General features: G+C 34.5%; 1 protein-coding gene across 1 annotated transcript; it reads left to right on the top strand.

Annotated features, from left to right (window-relative positions):
• Positions 1-24,356: 24,356 nt before the first annotated feature.
• On the top strand, positions 24,357-25,727 carry LOC120148390. Its single transcript, XM_039161528.1, has one exon. The coding sequence runs from the start codon at positions 24,357-24,359 to the stop codon at positions 25,725-25,727; it is 1,371 nt and encodes a 456-aa protein (XP_039017459.1).
• The last annotated feature ends 281 nt before the right edge of the window (positions 25,728-26,008 follow it).

Here is a 26,008-nt window from a genome sequence, read left to right as displayed (position 1 = left end):
GTGGTCTCTTTTATGTAAATTAAAGTATTTTGTTTTAAACAAGTTTTAAATTCCCCGGGGTTTTTCTTTAAGTGTCAAGGTTTGAAAAGTCAATGTGACACCTCAGACTCGTATTCAGGTCGGGTATGGGTTGGGGTGTTACATTTCTATTTTAAGTAAACAAAAAATTATATATCTTAAATTCAACATTATTTTAAAAGAAAATGACTCAACTCAACTCAATCGTTAAAAAACAAAATAAGATGTTGTGAAAACGGGCTAATTAACTCAAGAAATCAACAAGCAATAAAGCATATAAAAAACACAAGATTTAACGAGGTTTGGCAATGTGACTATGTCCTTAGGAGCTATGAGCGGTTATTCTCTTTATTATTAGCAATAATATAAAATTAGGTTACAATTACAATAAATAAGAGTAACCCCAGTACAATAACAAAAATACCCCGTATCGTACCTGTAACATCCTAAATACCGGGTTAGTGACCAAATTGTAATATTTCAGGATTTGGAGATTAAAATGGAATAGTTGAAAAGTTCAATGATTTATTTGGAAATATTACCTTAAAGATGCTAGTAATTATAAAAGGTATTAAAGGGCAAAAGGGTCAATTGACCAAGAAATGAATTAAAAATGGGATATGGTAAGGATATATACACATGGGAAATTAGAGATTTCTCCAGAGCTTTCTTCTTTCTTCTTCTTCATACGTGAAAGAAAGCCAAGCAAAGGTAAGCTTTCTGATCTGTTGATTATTTGTTAATATAAAGTTTGGATTTTGATCGTTAGATGACAACTAAGCTTAAGGAAAGCTTAAGTTATTTTAAAATCAAAAGATAAAGAGTTAGGGACGATTAAAGATTTGGAGTTCTTGAATGAAATTTTGATATAGAGTCGATAATTAGAATTGGAAGTTGGATTTGACTTGTCATCAAACTAGTTAAGACATATGAAGTGTTAGAAGTGGAATTAAATCATGTTGCAAAGTTGGTATAATTCTTGAATCTCATAAGAAGGATAGGATTTTGGGGTTTAAGATGAAATAAATGAGTATAAATTAGTTTAAATAGGTGTATAAGAGTTAAGAATAGAAAAAGAGATAAAATATGAAGGGTTAAGAGAATAAAGAAGGGATTTTCGTGCTCAAAGTATCATTTCTGGGTTGTGTACATCGATGCATCTTCAATGTGTATTGATGCACTCTCAAATTAATGAACATCAAATGCAATTAGTGCATCGATACATAAGGAGTACATCGATGCACCTGCTTAAATTACAAACATCGAATAGGATTTATGCACTGATGCATGGATAGTGCATCGATGCACCTGTCAAGGGATGCATCGATACATAGTGTAGTGCATCGATGCATGCCTTCATTAAAAGATGAAAATGGCTTTCTTCTAGCCTATGAAGTGATAGCTTAGAATATATCAATTAGTATACTGATATGTATCAATGTATTACTATATAGATTTAGAGCGTAATCTTGTTCCGGAGCAATCGAAGAATTAGAATCAAATCAAAGAAAGCAAGGCTAAGGTGAGTGCAATTTCATTGTATTTATGTTATCGAATAAGCATTGGCTTGCAATGAGCCAGTGACAGAGTTACTATGGTAATAAGTAACTCTTAAAATGTTATTTGATTTGTGAATTCTATGTATGCATGAGTATATGTGATATGATTTATGTGATTCATATGATATGTGATATTGAACTACATGAATATATGAGAATATTATATCAGTTGTGTGATATGTTTGACATGTTATTTTATGTGATACGTGTTTACATGATCACAAGACATGAGTTATATGAAAGAGAAAGTATATGTGATATGTGAAAATGAATCATATGTTTATATGAAAAATGACATGAATTACATGAAAATAAACTATGTGACTATATGCACATGCGATATGTGACATAAGAAAAGTAATATGTGATCATAAGAGTAATGAAAGTGTATAAGTGAAAATACACATGTTACGTGTATTAAGAGCTAGAGGTATAGTTGGCATGCCAAGAGTCGGGGGTTTACCTATGTTCTAAGGAATATATGGACAGTTTACCGATGATCTTTATGACCTATGGACAGTTACCGAGGAACTTTATGACCTCTGGATAGTTACCGAGGATCTTTATGACCTCTGGATAGGTCCTTCGGGACATTTATACGAGCTGTGGTGACAGCATAGTGGTGCACAACCTCAATAGACTCACGTATCTACAGTTCTCACATGTGTACCATGGGCTAATAAAGAGATAATATTAATAAACTAGATATGATGATATGCTTGTTTCCTTGTGAAATGTTATGTATGATATATATAATGGTACAAATGGTAATTATAAGATTATATGATAAAAGGAATCAATGATAGTGATAAGAATGAAGATGATGATATAGTTGCTTGTGTGTATTTGATTTACGATATGATATATATTTTACATGACATGATATATATATGTTATATGGTATACGTGAGTACATGTTAAAGTATATGTGAATGAGTATAATTGATTGACATAAGGAGATAATAACAAATCTATAAGATATATGATATGGATATAAAAGATCATAGGAATAGAATATAAGAGATATGAATGATAATGACATATATGTATGTATGTACTTGTTACATGTAAAAGTATAAAAGTTGTGTGAAATGATGGTAGTAATTGTTTATATATGATTACTAGTTAAAGTTATATTATATGTTTATTGCCTCACTAAGTCTGTGACTTAGCGTGTAAGTGATTTACACGTAGGTACCAAGAATCGGGAAGAACAGAAATAGAAGTGGCAAGAACAACAGCACTGCTAGAAGATCATATCAGAAGTAACTGCTAAAGTATGTATTTTGATGGTGTAAAGTGTGTTGGCATGTAAGAAAAGTGTTAGTTACAAATGCTCTGATCAGTTTTGTCTTGTTTTGGGTTAACTCGTGTACATTAACAATGTTTTTTAATAAAAGTTTTAAATTTCCTTGGTTTTCTTCAAAAGTTAAAGTTTAAAAAGTCAATGTGACACCTCAGACCTGTATCCGGGTCGGATACGGGTTGAGGGTATTACAGTACCTCCAATTGGTATATGAGTCATACCTAACAAATCTCCACCTTGGAGAATATCCTGTCCCTTATGAGATGAAATAGAAAACCAAAAGTTTATCAAACTTCAAAGTGGGTTGAGCTACCATGCTTCTCTAGCAACTATAAACATTCAACAAGTCCAAGCAATACATGAACTTATCGGTAGTAACTGGGTTGATCAACATATCAGATGCATTCTCACTAGTATGAACCTTCTGTAATAATATCTCTTCATATGCAATCAACTCTCTAATCTTGTGAAACCTCACATCAACATGCTTAGTTCTAGCATGATACAACTGATTCTTAGCCAAATGAATAGCACTTTGGTTGTCATAATGCAACCGAACTCCACCTTGTTAAACAACTAATTCCTTTATTAGCCTAACAAACCATAAAACTTCTTTTGCAGCTTTAGTTGCTGCCATGTATTCTGCTTCAGTTGTAGAAAATGCCACAATAGATTGAATAGTTGACTTCCAACATATAGGCCCCCCATCATCCGAGCTCATCGATAGCTATCGAGTACAGATGACGTGGTTAGAGTCTGAATTCCAAGTGACCAACGATTCTAGCAATGATGAGGTTATTTTTACGTCTCAGGTATATCTTCTCCAACTAATCGGAGGGGTATTAAATCCAGTAATTTGGCACACACTTAGTATCTTCGAATATTAAATGACTTCACTAAGTGTCGGAATACCAGTTGGGGCTTGGTGATTTTAACCACTATGTACCAGGAGCTTTGCAAGGTTGCAATTGTCGAGCAGGGTCGAAAAGCTGATGTAGCAAGCTATCTAATATTACTACAATCGTGAGCTTGGTATCGGTTCTCATTTTTAATGTCGATTACAACAGTCTCGGTCGAGTTTGCTCTTGCTGGGAGGTGATTTTTTTAACTTTATTTTTAAATTTGATTAACTTAATTGATTTTTTATTTGTTTTTAATTTTTTTATATTTTTAAATATTTTAGATGATATCATAAAATAACCGAGACGAAGTTGTTGGGTGCCATGCAAAAGATATACGGATGAGGATCGATATCGTTGGTCGTTATGCGTTATACATTTGTTCTTTTATTTTTATTTTTTAAAAATTTTAAACTATATATATATATTAACTTTGATATTTAATATTTACAATTTTCTTAGCTTCCGTATGCTGACGACGAGATCGACGGGTTACTGCCTCCGTAATTTTTTGAGGAGTCTGATTTATGGTATGTCACGATGTTGTTATTACATTTTTGCGATTGTTGAGTAGGCACGCCACTAATAGAATACTGCGATAGTATGCATCGCATCAGTTGATACCTACGCAAATCTTTAAAATGAACACACTCCATAGAATTGATACGCGTGGGAAACATGCCGAAAATTGGCCGACGAAGCATGCTTACTACATCGAGCTATAGAATCATTGTCACCTATCGCTCCCCCTCGTAATACGAGATTACACCACTGGACCTAGATTTCAACCATTATCCCTATCACCGAAATTACGAAGCAAATGGGAAATCATATCTCACTGCACCATAATAGAGGGGAGAATTAGAACAACATCAGGCCAGATTCCCAAATCCAAGAAGAAATCATCGGTATATTCTTTTTCTGCTTCAGCATCTGCAGCTGAAAATTCTATTATGCATCTCTGGCAAGTTTCGGTTTCTATAATGCTTATCATACTTCAATCGAGACTCAGCCGACTTGGGTTGGAAGTTTATGGGATGCAATGCAACACTCTCAAACATCTTGGACAAAACATGCGGGTGAGGGTGAATGAGATCATATCATATATGGAAAACAACATAGCCACCAATGATTTAGTAACGTCCATGATGGCGTCAAATACCATAAACCCATCACTGTATTTCGAATGTGGATCTCAGAGTGTGTTATGTACAACTCCACGAGAATATGAAGACGACGACGACGATCAAGGCTGACGACCCCCGCGCCATTATCATTCGACCATCGTCCATAACTTAGAAAATATAAATAAATTTTATTAGTTTGTAAACAATTTTATTTTTATAAAAATTATTTTTATTACTTAATTAATTTTTAAAAAAAATTTAACCCGAGTGAACTTGTCACCTCGACGTGACGAGTTCCATTGTGACTGTTACACAATTGGTCGTTGACCAACGACTACAAAACGACTAGTTTTTTTTAATTCGAATGAACTCGTCACCTCGATGTAACGAGTTCCCCTCTTTTTTTAATTTCTATTTTTTTAAAAACTTCAATAATAAAAAAATTAATAAACTCGTCACCTCGACGTTACTAGTCCGCTTAAAAAACGATAAATTAATGGCTCACGTGAGATCCACTCATTTAGGTCCATTAAAAAATAATATTTCAAGGAACTCGTCAACTAGTGATGATGAGTTCGCCCATCACCGTAACAAATGTCGTAGATCTCTAATTAAAATTGAGGATGGGTAAAACCCTAAAATTTTAATCTAAAAGTCTTATTGGGCCAAAAAAGCCGAGAGTTACCTTTTCTGATTCTAATAGAGTAATAAACCCATCATGTAAGCCCTGGAAACCTTTTAGACCTTAGTGGAAAATAGAAACAGCCCAAACCCAATTAGATTATAGATGAAATAGATGGATCAAATTAACACATTTCAGTTCCTAAAAAAGTAAGCTACTCTTAATAGTTGATTCAATTCCTACATTTAGGTTGGCATCATGAACGCTTATTGCAAATGAATAGAAACATCACATCCAGTTTGAAGCTCACGATTGGCAGCCCAACACCTTAGGATTCCTCCCCCACCACTTATTTAGCATGACCCACAGCGTCACAACCAGCAACCTAATAATTTTATGTCATTCATATACAAAAAGGAGGGGGATTAGCGTGGGGCCATAGGGTTCATTTGGAGCGTGCAAATGCAGTTTTATTCATCATATATTTGATTGTCCATCTTGTTCCCCACCAAGACCATGAGTTGGGGGTTTCTCTTTTCTCTCCTACGCCTTCCCTCTTATTGCTCTTGGATTTCTATCATCACTTTGCTGAATTTAGTACGTGGTTGTCAATTTTTCATTTGTTTTTATCAAAGGCCGTCCTTTCATATCATCAACCACATGAATGGTCAATCTTTTTAGCCTTGTAATTTTGATATATTCATGGCAACTTTTAACTCCATAACTAGTGTTAAAAAGGTATGTATCCTATTTTTATTTTTAAACATATCAGGTAATTACATATTACAATCTCTTAACCCTATTTATATATATTTTTTAAATTAAAGAAAAACCAAGTTCACATAAATTTTGGTTAGAAGTCAAGTAAACAGATTTGAATCATGTGATTATGGAATCAAATCTTTTCCCTTTTGTGGGAAAAAATAATTAAAAAGTTGAAAACTACAGTAACAAAATGCTTAATCAGAATAGTATTTGATTCCCCGAACCATACAATGAAATGAAATAACAAGCTTCATGATCATCAGATTCCCCCTCAAAGAAAAATTATACATGCTTGTTCAAGTTAACGCGATCATCACAAAATGCATCATAATCCATACATGGATTATATTTCTAAGAACAATACCACTTACCTATCATTGATCTGTACAAAACCTAAAATCATGACTGAAAAGTAAACAAGTCTCAGCCTTTCAAACAACTTTTTGAATCCTTGCACTCCGTTCCTCATGTTGATTAGGGTTATATTTAAATACCGACATCTTCGTTATTTAGTAGCTTGTTTTCTTGCAATTAGTATTGTCTTATTGTCTCTAGCAACAGGAAGTTTGCACGGAATTTTTTGCTACCATGGACAATGAAATTAACTTCATATCAAGGTAAAAAACAAGTAGATTCAATTTGATGCATGTTTTCACTTTTTTCTACCATGGATGGATTTTAAAACACGAGCCACATGATCACAATGGGCCAACACAGTGCTAGTCTAGTGGTTTCCATGAAAGGACAAGTCTCCCACGTAGAGGGCAGTTCAGTCAAGTGAAGCAGTCCAAGAAAATATTGGGCAAGTGAGGGTTACTGAAGAACGGGGGCAGCTACGTTATTATTCTCCCACAAAGATAAAAGCAAAGATGTAGGGCATCATATGATGTGACCGCCATAAACGGAGGAGACAACCCTCTTGCAACAGAAAAAAGAAAAGGAGAAAGAAACCGAGGGACCCTAAAAACCCAGCTTCTGTGCACTGACCAACTAGGTCAGGCTGATGTCATTCTTCAAGGGCTATCGTCAATCTGCCTATTGTTCCTTTAGCAGATGCTTTTCTTTTTAACCTTGTTATTTTTATTATATGCTATTTTATTTAAGAAATACACTTATGATATAAGGGTATGTTTATTTCCTGTAATTGGAATTATGTAATTGGTTTTCTCTGAATTTTCGTGTTTGTTTCACGTAATTCGTTTTCCGGAAAATGTTTTCCCGTGTTTGTTTCACGTAATTTGTTTTCCGGAAAACGTTTTCCCGTGTTTATTTCACGTAATTCGTTTTCCGGAATGTAATTCATTTTCCTAGTAACAGAATTTCCTTTGTGTTTTCTGTAAAATGACTTACGGATTCATTTTCCGTAAGTCATTTTCCGAATTTTTCACTTCAAAGCAAAAATACTCAAAATAATTTTATTTTATGAATTTAATATTAATAAAATATTTTAATATCATTTTCATCAAAATATTAATTATTAAAATATTTAAAATATATTTATTAATATTTATAATAATATAATATTATATTTTTAATATTATATAAAATAATCAATTATATTATAATAATATAAGATATTATATTTTTATTTTAATAATATATAATTTTTTTATATATTTAATAATGAATAATATTATATATTTCAATAATATTTTAAATATATAATTAATATTAAAATATATATATACTATTACTTTAATAAATAATTAATATAATTTATAAAATTTTATTTCACTAAAATATACCGAAAAAATGTTTAAATAACATCTTCCAAACATAATAAAACGTTTTCCAGATGTTTTCCAGAAATGTAATTCATTTTCCAGAAATGTAATTCATTTTCCAGAAATGTAATTCATTTTCCAGAATTCAAATTCCAGTAATTCATTTTCCAGTAATTCAAATTCCAGTAATTCAAATTCCAGTAATTCATTTTCTGAAAAACCAATTACAGCTAAACAAACAGACCCTAAGTTGGAAATCTTAGAAACTAAAACATAAATTGGTTATTTGTAATTCAAGCGAAGAGATTTTTTTCTATGGTCTGAACTGTTCTTATATTGAACAATTATGCAAATTTAATTTTTAACGTATAATAATATATTAAAGGTCCCTGCTTGTTGAAAGAGTCCAATTATAAGACAGAAATGGCAGAAGATTTGATTGAAATTTCAGGGTAAATCAAATGACTTTACCGATATGTATTTCATTCAATGTCTTGTAAGTATTATTCCCTGATGTAATTTTGTTTGCATGATTTAACCCTTTCGGCTTTTGGGTTTTTTTATTATATGAATCAGTTACAAGTAGATAGGTATATTCCATATCACCTCCTTCAATGCAGCAATGTTAGTAGGTGAGATTGCATGACATTAAAACTAAGTCGTAGTTTGTCCAAAGTATATATAATACCAGTCTTTTATTATATGAATATAAATTTAACAATTGGGTTAAAAAAGATAAATTTAACAGTGGTTATTTCGTTTTTTTTTTAAATTGCAGCGGTTAATTCTTATTCATAAACTAAAGGAAGGTTGTTGCTAAAATAAATCAATGTGTCTTCGCCCAAGGTTGGGTCTTCGACTCTGCGAAAGAATTGACCACCTCAAAATGGCAACCCTGTTAATCTCTTGGATTAGACCGCTATCCAGAGAAAAGCAATGGGGGGGGGGCGTGAACTTCGATAGCCGAAGGACATCATGACCGTCATTGTTTTATCTCGATATCTTTAGGTTTAAATCGGACGTCAGATACAAATTTGGTTTAAATGATGATGCATGTATGATAGAGACTGAGAGGTACTACTTATTGCCGTACAGGAAAGACAAAGTGACCGGCTTTTATTCCCTTCAATTACCAATTGCTTTTATCGGTACTCCGTAAGAGAGAAGAGTTCATAAGCAAAAGATATCTGTGGCGGTCGGCATTGAAAGCGGGAGGAGAAAGGGGAAAAGGACGGACAGTGGCGGCACTTTCTAGGATAAACCGGTAGCTGATGTCATCTACAGTTAGCTCTGGAGCTTTGTTCATCAATAGCTTTCTTTACGAACTTACATATTTTTACAAATATACCAGTCATTGACTTCTTGCCAAAGAAATAATGCAAAAGAAATAATGCAAAAACATTGAACAAAGTTCTGATCAAAAGCTTGAAAGGTCAGTAAAATCTACGAATCCGAGTCGTGTATGGAGATCCATTATTTGGGTTAGATCTTCACCACTTTAAAAAGAGGAGTGTCGAGAAGGTTTTTATCTGTCTTTGACTTCTTGCCAGCATAAGCATCCGCCCATCAAGGAGATCGGAGTCTTCTTGTACCGTGGAACCTTTTCTATAATAAAACCTTTTCCAGCCCTAACTACAGTGTAATAGAGCCATCATTGCGAAAATTTGAACCAGAATTGTGAGGATGCTCGGCGAACCATTATACAAAAACTCGAGTCGCATCAGAATTGTAGAAACTGGAACATCCCGGAATATAGGGAAAACAGGTCACCTCGGCCAGAGACAAATTCAAGAAATAAGCTTCATTAAAAACCTGAAAAGATCCAGGACATCGGCGAATGAGCCTTTATACAACAACATGGCTGAAAAAGCGCCAAAAAAGGCGTTGAGACTTAAGAGAGAGAAAGACATCAAAAAAAAAGGTGGAAGAGTAGAGGGAGAGCAGCGGCGATGGGCGTTTAGGAGAGGACTAAAAGGAGGTGGGACTGGCTGGCAATGGTGGGAGGCTGCATTAGATAGGGAGGCCGGCAGTCGTTTAAACAAGCCCATGTATCTAAGAAGCTGCCGGCCAAATTACAAATAAGAAAGGTAGGTTTCCGCGGGTAGGGTTTTCTTCTTTGTAAGGGTTTTGGGAATTGGGACGAGACGAGACGAGTTTTTTCTTTAAAAATATTTATTTTTGTCTAACCAACAGAATTCGATCGTCACTTGTTTTATATTTTTATTGGAATTGAATAATTTATTTTATTTTAGATTTAAAAATGTATCATCGCTATATTAAATAATAAATAAATAATTATAATTTTTCACAAAAATAAAATTATAAATTAAATTAATAAAATCTATTGGGATGTAAGTTTGTTCAAAAAATTGATATGTTTGATTTAATTGAAGAGTTACCTAATATGTTCTTTGTCATTTATCTTTGATTCGCTGTTAAAATGATTTGTTTAAAATATGGATGATTTTGACAAGATTCAGGCAATTTTCTTGATATAATACCGGACTTTTATCTTTAATATATTATCGATCTAACACAGATCAGATTATATTTTCTGATATAAAATCTTTAACAGTAAAACGTGCCCCCTGTACCGCGTTATACGATGATTTGGCGCCACATAGGTATAGCACGGCTCCTGCATAGCGTTATACGCCACGTAGGGGTATAGCGCGGATCAGGTACCGCGCTATACTTTTACCCCTGACATAATTTTATATAGCGCGGGGCAGGTACCACGACATACCTTTAAACATAATTTTATATAGCGCGGATCAGGTACCGCGTTTTGTATAACTTTCCTCGCTATAAATATCATTCTCCGTCGGTTAATTTCTCACATCTCTCCTCTCAACTTATAAATTAATACAACAATTCTGTTAACGAGTCAATAATTCTGCAATCTTCTCATATTTTATTTAGAAGTTCGTGCGATTTTTCGTTATAAGATAATTTTGTTATAATTTTTATTATATTTATTGCTTATTATGATTATTTGAAAAAATATTATACTAATTATTTTCAATTAATTTTTGTGTTTGAAAAATTGGAAAGCGGGAGCATACGTCGAAATAGTTTTGCGGTGCAGGTAATAATATTAAATTATATTATTTAATTTATTTACGTTGATGTGTACAAATTTTATTGTGTTATATGTTCGTTCATATATAATTTATTAAATCAGGTTTGTTTCATTTTTTTGCAGATTTAATAGTGTCGCACTTTTAAACTCAATTAATGGCGCGACTTTCAGTTATTGTTTATTATGATGGTGAAATTCGAGAAGATGAAACCGGCGTTGTTTTCGTATCAAATGAGCGTGTTAAAATATCATTCAAGAGAAACATAACTCTTGAGGAGCTGATAACGAAGATTTCGAGGAAGATTCATGTTCGAAGTAGTAGAAGAGTGTCGTCGTTGCAGTATAGATTACCAACATCATTGTTGCCATTAACTTATACAGCGTTTGAACTTTCGAACAATGATGATGTTAAAATGATGGTTGAAGCTCAAAGTAATTATTCAGACGCCGCTATTGAGATGTATGCAAATTTTGTTCAAGTGCGTGCTGTTCGGGGTCAATCATTAAGCTCCTACTATGGGCTGACTGAACAAGTTGATCAAGTTGACAGCCCGACGACAGTAATGTGTAATGATTTTAATGCCATAATGGGGAGACATTCATCCGCAACTCCTTACGATATGTACCGAGATAAGTTCACGAACAATCAGTATGGCAACATCGCGTCCAGATCAAGGGGAAGGCATTCATCTGCAAATCTCTTTGACCTTAATATGGAGATGCCATCGACGCAACCATCTGTGCAGTTTCCATTTGACGCGATGGCTTCAAGCTCTAGGGGGAGGCATTCGACTGCGAGCTTTTTCGATCTTAATGTCGATATGCCTTCCAGTTCAAGGGGAAGGCGTGCAAGTAGTAGGTTCTTCGACCTAAATGTGGAGAGCATAGAGGAACCATCATCTCCACCAGAAGAACCGCTTCGTGAGCCTGGTGCGGATGGTGCTGAGACTGGACTATTCATTGACCCAGAATCACCGCAATTCAACTCCGATGATGATGAAGTTCCAAGAAATGTGGCACAAACTAGCCCTCCTGCACAAATGTATGAAGCTGATTATGGTGTAATGTATGGGCCAGAATTTGCGGATATGCCTAATCTCGGTGACTATGGGTATTACTCATCAATAAATAATGGTGAGTTATCTTTAGGCATGGAGTTTTCAAGCAAAGAAGAAGCGATGATGGCTATCAAAAATTACAATATCCGTAATTCTGTTCAGTCCAGAGTAGACCGCTCCACGACCGAAAAATATGTATGCTAATGTGCCCAGCGCAAAAACGGGCGATTTTCCTGATATATCACCGGTGACCGGTAATATTACCGATCTAACACCGGTCAAACTATATTTTCCGATCTAACACCCTTAGCAGTAAAGCGCGCCCCCTGCACCGCGCTATACGATGATTTGGCGCCACGTAGGGTATAGCGCGCCCCCTGCACCGTGCTATACGGTGAGCTGGCGCCATGTGGGTATAGCGCGGCCCCTGCATTACGCTATACCTGTATATCTGACACGTGGGGTATCGCGCGGTGCAGGGGGCGCGCTATACCCCTAATTACTCAGTCTCTATCCTCCCTATAAATACTCCCATCCTCAATCACTTTTATCACACCAAATTTTCTCAAATTCTTTAAATTTCTCTCAAATACTCTCTTTTTAAGGTATATTTTATAATATTTTTACTATTATGTTTTTACTTTATTTAATATTTTACTAATATAATTCTTTTGCAGATATATAATGGAAGGCAGTCTACTTCGCTCGGATGGAAATCATATATCTCTACACTTTGCTGATACGGTAACGTTTTAATTTAATTTAAATTATTAGTAATATTTAGTTATTTATTTAAAGCATGATTATTAGATTAAGAATTAAATATCTCGACACTATGCTGATACGGTAACATTTTAACGTTTTAATTTAATTTAAATTATTAGTAATAATTAGTTGATTCATTTAATGCATGATTATTAGATTAAAAATTAATTTTGTTAATTATTTATTTTTAGGAGAAGAACCGTGTATTAGATCCTTTTATTATAAATCTTAAGTTAGTGATACCCAGCCGTGTCTTGTCGTATTTAGTAGAGGCTGGATTCGGTTACATAGGTAGATATCAGGGTCACTGTAAGATAGAGCCAGACCTGATTTATGCCTTAGTAGAGCGGTGGAGGCCGGAGACCCACACATTCCATCTTCCGTGCGGAGAGTGCACGATTACGCTTGAGGATGTTTCTATGTACCTGAGGCTTCCGGTGGATGGAGATGTGATATCGGGGATAGCTTCCGGTTCTTGGACTGCTTTGTGTCGGGATAGTCTAGGACGTGTCCCGGAAAATTTTATCGGAGATAGGATATCGTTAAATTGGTTAGATGCCAATTTTTGGGAGTTGAGCGCAGACGCCTCTGAGAATGAGGTTAAGATGTATGCACGGGCATGCATACTGCAGCTGATATGAGGGTTGCTGATGCCGGACAAATCGCGCAACCTAGTTCACTGCATGTGGTTGCGACATCTTAGCGACTTTCGTCTCGCCTGATCATTCAGTTGGGGCTCGATAATTTTGGCTTTGCTGTACAGGGAGATGTGTGGAGCCACTGACTACAGGCGTAATGATATCGGCGGATGTCTCATCCTGCTGCAGTCTTGGGCATGGTATCAATTGCCCTTTTTATGTGCCGTTGTGAAGAACCCATTCATATTTCCACTACTTCTGAGGTAATTATAAAAATTATTTTGTATATTAATAATTTTATACAACATATAACAAATTTTTGTCCTTGAATAGGTGGTCTACTGATAGTAAAAATCATCAGGAGCTACCTGATGATTTAGAAAAGATTAGGGTGCTAATCGATCAGAAGGCTGTCACACAGGTATGAATTTTAATGTTTAAAAATCGATTTTAGAATATAGTTATATAATTAGATTATTATTTTGATAAAAATTATTTATTATTTGTTTTAGTTTGAATGGGTGTCATATTCTACTGATGATGTGAGGGCGGTGATCCCACCTGAGTTGAGGGGTCCATTAGATGTTTGGATGGCGATGGTCCCTCTGATCTATTATGCGACCGTCGAGTGGCACTCTACTGATCGCGTGCTCTGGCAGTTTGGTTGTTTTCAACCAATTTAGGACGCACCTCGCAATATGGACGAGTTGCATAGCTTAGATAGACGCGGCAAGACAGATACAGATTGGCTGGTGAGGCATCATAGGTGGGTTGTGTTGTGGGAGGATCGACATCGACGCCTTCCCCGTAGAGAGCCCATTTTTTATGACCTCTTGATGTATGCTGATGATTATTATGGGTGGTTCAACAGTAACGGGAAACCGTTTCTACTTCCTGAGGATGCACGAGGGCAAATATTTCCACGACGTCGACAGAGACGTTCACCGACACAACACCCATGGCCGCAGCACAGACACCGCCTTCTGTACAGTTTTCACACTCAACGATGTATGGGTTTTATGAGTTTTCCCAGTTTTCGTAGGCCGATGGGATAGTCAGTCATACACCTCCAGGGTCCTTATTCTATGGAGGTACTTCATCATCATCAGCTCTTCATGTACTTGCGCAAGACGACAACGACGATGACGACGATGATGATACTGAATAAGGACCCTTGAGGTGTATGACTGACTATCCCACCGGCCTGCAAAAAATGGAAAACTCATAAAACCCAGACATCGCTGAGTGTGAAAACTGTACAGGAGGCAGTGTCTATGCTGCGGCCATGGGTGATGAGGCTGAACCCGCCAAATATCCAGTATATGAACCCCAAGTCGGGTCTGCAAACATAGACCCATAATAGCCTCCAGGATGGGTCATCTGTGACGGTGGCGGTGGCGGGGTCATAAAACCAGGTGAAGGCGACGGTAGCATCTCGTAATAGAATGGCGATGACGGCATCATATATGGCTGTGGCATTATATATGGCTGCAGTGGCTGCTGGGAAGGTCCTGCTGGTGTAGCTGAAGATGAACTAGATGCACCTGCTCTCCGTCCACGAGTCGGGGGACGATGGCGTTGTGTCGGTGAACGTCTCTGTCGACGTCGTGGAAAGGTCTGCCCTCGTGCATCCTCGGGAAGTAGAAACGATTTCCCTTTACTGTTGAACCACTCATAATAATCCTCAGCATACATCAAGAGGTCATAAAAAATTGGCTCTCTACGGGGAAGGCACGGATATCGATCCTCTCATAACACGACCCACCCATAATGCCTAACCAGCCAATCTGTGTCTGTCTTGCCGCGTCTATCTAAGCTATGCAACTCGTCCATATTGTGAGGTGCTTCCGGAATTGGTTGAAAACAACCAAACTGCCGGAGCACGCGATCAGTGGAGTGCCACTCGACGGTTGCATAACAGATCAGATGGACCATCGCCATCCAAACATCTAAAAGACCCCTCAACTCAGGTGGGATCAACACCCTCACATCATCAGTAGAATATGGAACTCATTCAAACTAAAACAAATAATATATAATTTTTATCAAAATAATAATCTAATTATATAATTATAATCTAAAATCAATTTTTAAACATTAAAATTCATGCCTATGTTCCAGCATTCTGATCGATTAACACCCTAATCTTTTCTAAATCATTAGGTAGCTCCTGATGATTTTTCCTATCAGTAGACCACCTATTCAAGGAAAAAAATTTGTTATACGCTGTATAAAATTATTAATATACAAAATCAGTTTTATAATTACCTCAGAAGTAGTGGAAATACGAATGGGTTCTTCACAACGGGATATAAAAAGGGCAATCGATACCATGCCCAAGACTGCAGCAGCAGGAGATATCCGCCGATAGCATTACGCCTATAGTCAGTGGCTCCACACATCTCCCTGTACAGCAAAGCCAAGACTACCGAGCCCCAACTGAATGACCCGGCGAGACGAAAGTCGCTAAGATGTCGCAACCACAAGCAGTGAACTAGGTTGCGCGATTTGTCCGGCATCAGCAACCCTCCTATCAGCTGCAGTATGCATGCCCGTGCATACATCTTAACCTCATCCTCAGAGGCGTCTACGCTCAACTCCCGAAAATTTGCATCTAACCAATTTAACGGTATCCTAACTTCGATAAAATTTTCCGGGACACAACCTAGACTATCCCGACACAAAGCAGTCAAAGAACCGGAAGTTATCCCCGATATCACGTCTCCATCCACCGGAAGCCCCAGGTGCATAGAAACATCCTCAAGCGTGATCGTGCACTCTCCGCACGGAAGATGGAATGTGTGGGTCTCTGGCCTCCACCGCTCTACTAAGGCAGAAATCAGGTCTGGCTCTATCTTACAGTGACCCTGATATCTACCTATATAACCGAATCCAGCCTCTACTAAATACGGTAAGACACGGCTGGGTATCACTAACTTAAGATTCCTAATAAAAGGATCTAATACACGGTCCTTCTCCTAAAAATAAATAATTACAAAAATTAATTCTTAATCTAATAATCATGCATTAAATGAATCAACTAATTATTACTAATAATTTAAATTAAATTAAAACGTTAAAATGTTACTGTATCAGCAAAGTGTCGAGATATTTAATTCTTAATCTAATAATCATGCATTAAATAAATAGCTAAATATTACTAATAATTTAAATTAAATTAAAACGTTAAAATATTACCGTATCAGTAAAGTGTAGAGATATATGATTTCCATCCGAGCGAAGTAGACTGCCTTCCATTATATATCTGCAAAAGAATTATATTAGTAAAATAATAAATAAAGTAAAAACATAATAGTAAAAATATTATAAAATATACCTTAAAAAGAGAGTATTTGAGAGAAATTTAGAGAATTTGAGAAAATTTGGTGTGATAAAAGTGATTGAGGATGGGGGTATTTATAGGGAAGATGAGGACTGAGTAATTAAGGGTATAGCGCGCCCCCTGCACCGCGTTATACCCCACGTGTCAGATATACGTGTATAGCGCGCTGCAGGGGCCGCGCTATACCCACGTGGCGCCAGCTCACCGTATAGCGCGATGCAGGGGGCGCGCAATACCCCATGTGGTGCCAAATCATCGTATAACGCGGTGCAGGGGGCGCGCTTTTCTGCTAAGGGTATTAGATCGAGAAAAATAGTCTGACCGGTGTTAGATCGGTAATATTACCGGTCACCGGTGATATATCGGGAAAATCGCAAAAGATTCACGAGTATAGATAAATATTACTAACGACGAAAATCAATAATTAATTTATAAAGTTAAAATGATTTGTTAAAAATATGGATGATTTTAACAAGATTAACGAGTACCGATTAATACTACTAACGATGAAAATTATAAATTAATTTATAAAACGTTAAAATTATAAAGTACTCGACGTATAATTATAAATTAGTTTAAAATATGAATATGATTTATTTAAATACAATATTAATTACATTAACTTTAATCTTATTTTTTTTATTATAATTATATCAAATACTGACCCTTAAATTAAAAAACCTTAATTTGTCTTAAAGCTTAGAAGTTCATGTCGTTGCGGTATCATATATCGTTGTTGATTGAATCTTTGTCATTCATCCTTTCCGAAGTGGACGTTGTTCACTGTCGTTCCCATAACCAACCCGATAAGGTAAACTCGATTAATTTTATTTTATTTTTAAGTCTGTCGTCTGTCCAACCTGTCAACGATAATGGTCATAGATGTCGGTGTGGGATGTATCTTCTCAATATTTTTCCTTAATTCCTAAGTCATAACAATAACCCTAACCCTAATTTTTTAATTAGTATACTTATAAAACCTTAATTCCCAAATTGAGTATCATGATTCCCAAATCAAAACCCCAGTTAACACAATTAAACCTTAATTCATACATCAAATAGTATTTTTAAAATCTAATTCTGAATTCCCAATTTGATTCAAACATGTCGTATCAATACATTGGCTCATGTGTATTGGTATGCGGACATCCAAATATTAGTACTGATAGTTTACCGGTACCATAGTAGTACACTATTTTATTATTTTAAATGTGTGTATTGATACATTAGTTGAGTGTATCAGTACGATATGTTTGATTTGTAAATTTTTTGTTAATGCAATTATAATGCCATTAACCATTTTGATAATGTTGTATGTTTGTGAAAATTTAGATTTTTTTCGAGATGGTTAATAATAAATGTACCAATATTCAAAATTACAGAATTAGACGATTATAATCAGGATTAAGATGATCATAATCAGTATAAAGATGGATATAATAGTGAATCAGATTGTGAAACTTATATTGAAGAAGAAAAAATTATTTATCCTTTTAATGAATACAAACATATAGATGATGAGAAGACAATTTACAACTTCATTGATGAAATCATGTGGGATAAGATTGGGAAGTAATTAAAATATTACGATGAGAATGATATGAATATGTTAAAGTGGAAGACTTTACATGATCGCATTGAATTTTATCATACCTATGCAAAGGTGAAAGGTTTTGGAGTTTGAGTCAAACAAACAGTGAAAAGTCAAAATGGTGGTCACATAATTGCAAAGAAAATGATGTGCCATAAGGAGGGATATAGAAAGGATAAGTGGACTAACCTTTAAAATAAAAAAATGATCAAAGACCAACAATTCGAGTTGGTTGTAGAGCATTTATTATATCTAAATTGGATGAACAATATCAATATTGGAAAGTTACAAAATTTCACGCAAAACATAACCATGAAATGGTTCAACCAATACATGTTTCTTACATCAGGTATGTAATTCATCCAAAAGTAAATTGTTACATACTAACTTATAACTTATCTATATATATATATATATATAATGTTCTTTAATGACTTATTTTGTAGGTCATTCCGAAAAATTAATGGGTTAGACCGAATTTAGATTAAGTGCATGTACAACTCTGTAATTGGTCCAAATCAGATGATACGAAATTTCGTTAATTAAGAAGGTTCAATTGAGAATGTTGGATTTCTACCGAAGAATTTGTACAAGTATCTATATAGAATAAAATGATAAGAAGTGCAAGATGGTGATGCTAAAATGGTAATGACCTATTTATATGGAAAACAAGAATCTAATCATTTCTTTTTACACACTTCATTGACATTAAGAGAGTCCAAAACGTAATAATGTCCCTTCACAATATCAACAACTAATAAAAACCGATAATTGACTTCTTCATCATGTAAAAGCACATATACCTGCAAAATCATGTGAGTTAAAAATCATGGTAAATAACATATAAGCAAAGAACAAATTATAAATATATTTGTTCAATATTACTACTATCAATAGGTATAAAGTTCTCTATCTATCTGGTATGAAATTTGAAAATGCTAGTATTTTTCATGCCTTCTGGGCATGTGTGAATATTTGATAAGAATTCTCTGACAAAAATATTAAATTTAAAAATGTCATGAAATCATAAAATAAAAATAATGTGATCTCTACTCCATTAATTATTTTTTACCTGAAATGACAGAGGCAAATATAACTTCTTTCGCGCAGAACTTCTCTCAAGTGCAAATCGTACACATAGAGATCGATAAACTATTATATATTTGAAAACAATGCAAACACTTGTACTAATAACAAACAAAATAATTATTAATGATCATGTAAAATATTTAATAATTTAATCTATAGTACTCAATCATATAACCATTTTTTGGAAAAAACAATACGAGCATTGACAACGCCCAAATTATTATTCTTGACCATGTAAAGAGTGTAGGGTGTATCATTCCAAGTAACAATATTTATAAAAATTCTATGTTTTTTTGACGTTATAAACTCCAAATATTACTTGTACACATCACTTATCATACTAGTTTATTTGGAATTTTCTAATAACAAATCACCTACCTCATATTTATACTGCATGAAAAACATAACTATAAAAAATATTTTTACTGCATTAAAATAATATAAAACTTTAAAAAGAAATATAACCAATAAAGGTAGAGTTATACATGCATAGATGTTCTAGTTCTTTTTTATGTCATATATTTTGACTTCGGATCATCAATAAAATCTAAATGTACGGTCGAATAACAAATATCTAAACGTTGCATCATTTTAGTCTTATTGTCGTCTTTAGAATTAACTTTAAGTTTTCTTTTACCACTACGTTCTAATGAGGGAAAACGATAATCACAATCACATTTAATAAAAGGAGACAAACTCAGTTTTTAATACAACTGTTTGTTTCTTCGTTTAATGATACAACGTTTAATCCTTCTTCCATGTGTGATTTATTTTCTAAACTCTCGTCTTCCAATAGAACGTTATATAAATTATTCCCTTCTGATCTATTATTTAAATCATTCTCCTTTAATGATCGAATATGTGTATATCTTTTCTTTTTACTGAATCCCCATCTCGTATTGAACTTTTCCTAATACTCGATGTTAATATGCTCACTAAATTTTCAAATTGGCCATTTAATATTTTAAATTGACCTTTTAATTTTTTGAGTTGACCAATCATTATACAATATTCCTTTCTTCAATATTTTGCATTTTTTAAATGTGTGTCAAACTTGTGATCATTCTGATAAGAAGTTATTATCTTTTCCTCATGTACAACTTTAGTTTTTTCCTATATGTAAAAATAAATAAAAAATAAAACAATAATCTTAAGAAATATATACAAAAACAAATTCATCATTATTATTAAAATTTCAGTTAATTATAATGAATATACCTCATTGTTTGTCTTTTCCGAATTCATATTGATATATCGCTTACACTACATCATCTTAACTTGTTTTGAATGCGTAAAGTTTAAATCTATCATATATGTTAAAAAGATAAAATCTAATCATGCATACTTAACAAAAAAATTACAAATCAAGCATATCATACTGATACACTCTACTAGTGTACCGGTACACATATTTGAAATAAAAATAGTGTACTATTATGGTTCTAGTTGAGTATCAATATCGATTCTCAGATGCCCACATGTCGGTATATTGAGCCAATGTACCAATAAGACATGTCTGATTCAAATTGGGATTTTGGTATTGGATTTCAAAAATACAATTTGAATGTAGGAATTAAGGTTCAATTGTTCTAGTTGAGGTTATAATTTGGGAATTATGATAATCATTTTGGGAATTATGGTTATATAATCATACTAATTATAAAATTAGGGTTTGGATTATGGTTAGGGTTTAAAAATTAGGGGATTAGGGGAAATATTATAAGAGGGGATAGCCCCACACTGGCATCACGACCACTCTCGGTGAAGGCACGAGCAATAGGTGAAGCCCCGCCCGTCAGTGACGGTCTGGACGGACGACTAAGTTCAAAAGAAAATAAAATTAATCAGGCTTATCTTAACGAATTGATTTCCCGAATGAAGGTGAATGGTGTACACGTTAGAGAGGATAAATGGAAAAGATTTAATCGACGACGACATATGATGCCGACGACAATTACGATGACGAAAACTTTAAAGCTTTAAAATAAATTAGGGTTTTTTAATTTAGGGGTAGTATTTGATCTAATTATAATAAAACAATAAGATATAAAAATTAATGTTATTAATATTTTATTTTAAATAAATTAAATTTAGATTTTCAACTAATTTATAATTATACGTTGAGTACTTTATAATTTTAAGATTTTATAAAAGAATTTAATGGTGATCATCGGTGCCCTTCGAGCGTTGTAAAAATTTCCTTAAAATATATATTATTTTTTACATAAATCTCGAGTGAACATAAGTGAGTATATGTTCAAAGATTCTCAATTATTTCACATTAAACGTTCATACTTCTAATTTTCACGGTGCTCAAATTCGATACCTCAAAGAATAAGAACAAGAGTTTCAACCACTAAGATTGTTTGTTCGTACATAATATATTGAATATTTAATGCTAATGTATTTTACTTTTTCCCCCTATTTCCACTCTTTTCTCATGCCCTTGTGCCACTCTCTTTCTTTCTCATTTTGGTGTTGGTCATTATTTGTTGATAATTATTTATTTTTTCTGCAATTTCTTATCTTAAATATTTCTTTTTATTTTGTTTCTAGTAATTTAATATTTATGACATATATTTTTATCTTAATGATACATTTTCTTTATTTTTTTTGTACGTTTTTGTTCTCTCTATTAATCGTTTTATCGTTATTATTTACTTTTTAGATTTTTAGTGATGGGACTCATTTATTATCCTATTTATTTTCTTTATTTTGAATCTTTCAATTGGATTTAGATATACATCACGCTTTTGTATATAGTTTTTTCATGATTCTACTCTCTTATTTATGTTCGTAAGTGGTATTTAAGTAGTTTGATCCGTTGTTATGATTTGTTTATTGATACAATCAAATATGTTTTTATTTTTCTACAGTTAAAAAAATTTTAGATATGATTTTCATTTTTTTTGTATGATCACAAATGATTAATTTCTTTTGTTGATTGTTATAAGATAATGTCCTAATTACTGGTTTAATTTAACATTCTAATTGTAAACCTTTATTAAAATTTTAAATTCTTTAACAAAATCTATAAAATTGTAAGGATTATGGAGGAAAAAATCAAAAAGAAAAAATGCAAGGGTCCAATGAATATGTTGAACGATTAATTTTTATGATTTCAATTATACGCATATAGACGGGGTTTGATGTTAATTGAAAAGACGATTTATGAGAAAGTTATATACAAGTTGAAGAATTAATATGTTAGAATCATATTCAAATATTAAGGAAAAGAAACCCAAGATTTAATTCTTGAAAATATGATGCAATCTTGACAAGTTGATGTATCAGCTATCATAAAAATGGCTCGAAAAGAGGTATTGTCAATTTATGAGGATTGTGTTGTTTGTGCTTTTATTCTTGCTCAGTGGGTGTCCTTGACCCGAACCATTGGCTATTAATTTAGGTATATGTATGCACCTTTTCATTTTTCCATGAAACGGGAGTTATTCGGGTGTAATAATTGGTGCCGGCTCATTGATCGGAGTTACCGAAAGAATAATGGAATGACAGATGATTTTCATAATTAAAGTTCGTAAAATTTTTCGTAAAGTTGTGAAAAGGTTTCATTATTAAGGTGAGCCGGACTCTTATAACAATGTTTTGATTGGTAATTAAACTGATTAAGTCAAGGCTGTTCCCTCTAATCCCGCCCCCACGTGTTTAGCAAGCTTGAAAAATAGGTTCAAAGGGGACCCTACGAGGGGACATGCAATTCATTTCCCTTCACCTGTCTCCGTTACATCCAAGGTTCTCTTCCATCGTTTCAAAGACACAACCTTGCTTAAATATCAACACGAACGTCCATTTTATGAAATATTATTTCACTTCCTTTTTTTATGTGTGTAAAAAAAATTATCTTAGTGCTTATTATTGTTCCATATGAAGCGGTTTCTACTTAAGAAAATCATACGCAAAAATTACGTTGGTTGAAGAATAGCAAGAAGGAAGCTTCTGTTGATATAATTTTATGAGGACCAGCTTTTAAAAGTTGGAGGGTTTTCAGTAGCTTGAAAGTTGAAACTGGCAGGAGGCTATGGTTCTGGGCTCGTCAACTTTGAAAACTTAGGGTTTTCAGAGATCAACGTGGAGCTCATTGTTGCCTTTGTACTTTTGGGGTGTAAGCTTTATCTGGTTTTTTAAGAAAAGCATCCGGCTTGCTTTAATCGCTGTATTTCTCTGTAAGTCTCCGATCTGGTCTCTGGGTTTTCCTTGTTACCACTGTTTTTCTTCCTACCATTTTCTGAAGGCTTAAGTTTTGGTTTGTAGCATCATGTAAAGCAATTTCAACAGTTAAGCTTTAGTTTGTTTGGATCTGGAGACTGTTTCTAATAACCCAAGTAAACAATGAAAAGAAGAAAAGTCGTAACAAAATATGAGCAAGGTTTGACAAGAGAAGTAAATTTGCTCGCTTTCCTTGACTTTTCTTCTTGTTATTTATATTTTGGCTTTGCCAGTTAAATTTTGTCTGCGCTACTTCACATGAATTTCTCTTCATGTTGTGGGTACTTCTTGTCGTGCATCAAAGCTCTCTCTCTCTCTCTTAGCTTTCATTGGTAGCTTAGTTTTTATTCTGTTCCGATAATTATTGGTACCTAAAATATAACTTTGTCATTTTCCGGTGCTTTTTATCGCATATATCGTTCTTTAAAATGGAATATTGATATCGTTTTAGTGATGAAAGATGAACCGGTGTTTCATGAGTTTCTAGGGTAGGCAAATCCACGGAATCTTCGTTAAAGTAAAGGAGCGAGTTTGATTTTAGTTATGGATATGAGCAAGTTTAGACCTGAGACGTCGCATGTAGCACAGCAAAGCCTACGAGATAAGATGAGGGTTCAGCAAGGCTCTAATCCGGTTCAACATTTGGACAACTTTCCCAACAGCTTAAACCCAGATCTTGTTCATGTTCGAAGTGTTAGAAGTGATCATTTGCTGTACGATCCAGATGTTTTTCCTTCAGGCTTCTTCCATGTCCCATCAAGCTCTAATGTTTTACCTCCCCTAAGAGATGCAGTGCTACATCAGCAATTACAAACAGCTCAAGAACACAGGCAAATTCTCGCTGAGTCACCGTCGTTTTCCAGTATGTCACGGCCAAATTTATCTAAATTTAGTACTTCATCTAAAGTCTACGGTGATTCACTACATAACTTTGATGGGATGGTAGGTTATGCAAGAGGATCAACTGGTAGAGAAAGCAATCAGGACCCTAGGTTTGTTGGGGAAGTCATGTCAAATAATGCTAGGTCAAGCAACATATCTGCAGCCACGCAATATCTAATGCCAAATTACGGGAATTTGCATTTTGCTTCTCCTTCAATTTATCAGAATACTCCACAGGATGTCGTTACTAGTGCTACAATTGGAACTCAGGAACTTGAGGATGCTTCTCGCGAAAATCAAAATATCAGCAAAGCTAACAGAGGCTCACGGATGGATTACTGTGGGAATCAAGCAAATCCTTTGCAATTTGGTGACGCCGGTGCTTGGATGAATAAGCCACTGGTGGAGCATTCTCAACAGTGGTGTGGTGAATTGGCTACCCAAGGTCTATCTCTTTCTCTTTCATCGAACCTCCCATCGAAAATTTGTGGTGTGGATGCAGTTCAGTTCACGGAGGATCGGTGTGGTTATGATGGCTTTCACTCGAGGCGTGGTGAACTGAAGGAATTTAAAGATTCAAAATCTTCAAATTCGGGTAATTTTTGTTCGATGCAAAACCCATCTTCAACAGGTAAAGCTAACGGGAAATCCATTCAAGACGCAGGTGGAGCTTCAAGTAATTACGTTCATCGTCAAACGATCCCCCTTGGCCCCTTTACTGGATATGCTACCATTCTTAACAATTCAAGCTTTTTGAAGCCAGCACGAGAGCTTTTGGATGAAATCTGTCATTTCACTAAGCCCTTTAACACATCCGACAGGATCTCCGGCGATGTTGATGCTTCGGGTTCGGCTGATGCTTCTACTGCAGTTGAAACGGAGGCTGGAACTAGAAAGGGAAATAACACAGGGGCCTCATCCTCTACTTTTTACTGTTCTAATGAATCTTGTAGGACTGAGTACCAGCAAAAGAAGGCAAAGCTTGTGTACATGCAGGAGGAGGTTGGTAATCGTTTCTCTTTTCCCATCTGATCTCTTATGTTTTAGGTCACTAAATTTGAATTTTTTTATTTTAATTATGTCATTAAAAAGTACTTTCAATCTAATTATTTACCATTAAACAAATCATATGAGTTAACATGTTGCTTTGAGTTTTTGAATAAATACATTTTTTAATAAGGTGATGGTGACAAGAAAAAGATTAGGAAAATATTCTCTCACAAGGAGTAGAGGCAAATCTGGGAACCAGATCAGGCTTCGCCGCACAACTATTTAATCATCTTAGGAATATATCTTATGTTTGATAAAAAGAA

The sequence above is a fragment of the Hibiscus syriacus genome, unplaced genomic scaffold, assembly GCF_006381635.1.
Source record: "Hibiscus syriacus cultivar Baekdansim isolate YM2019G1 unplaced genomic scaffold, ASM638163v2 tig00110956_pilon, whole genome shotgun sequence".
Lineage (NCBI taxonomy): Eukaryota > Viridiplantae > Streptophyta > Magnoliopsida > Malvales > Malvaceae > Hibiscus > Hibiscus syriacus.
Note: the sequence above shows the minus strand (reverse complement) of the source record. Positions and strands in the feature narration are given on the sequence as shown.

Coding starts and splice junctions, on each gene's coding strand:
- LOC120148390 (XM_039161528.1), top strand. CDS start 24,357: ATGGATATGAGCAAGTTTAGACCTGAGACGTCGCATGTAGCACAGCAA.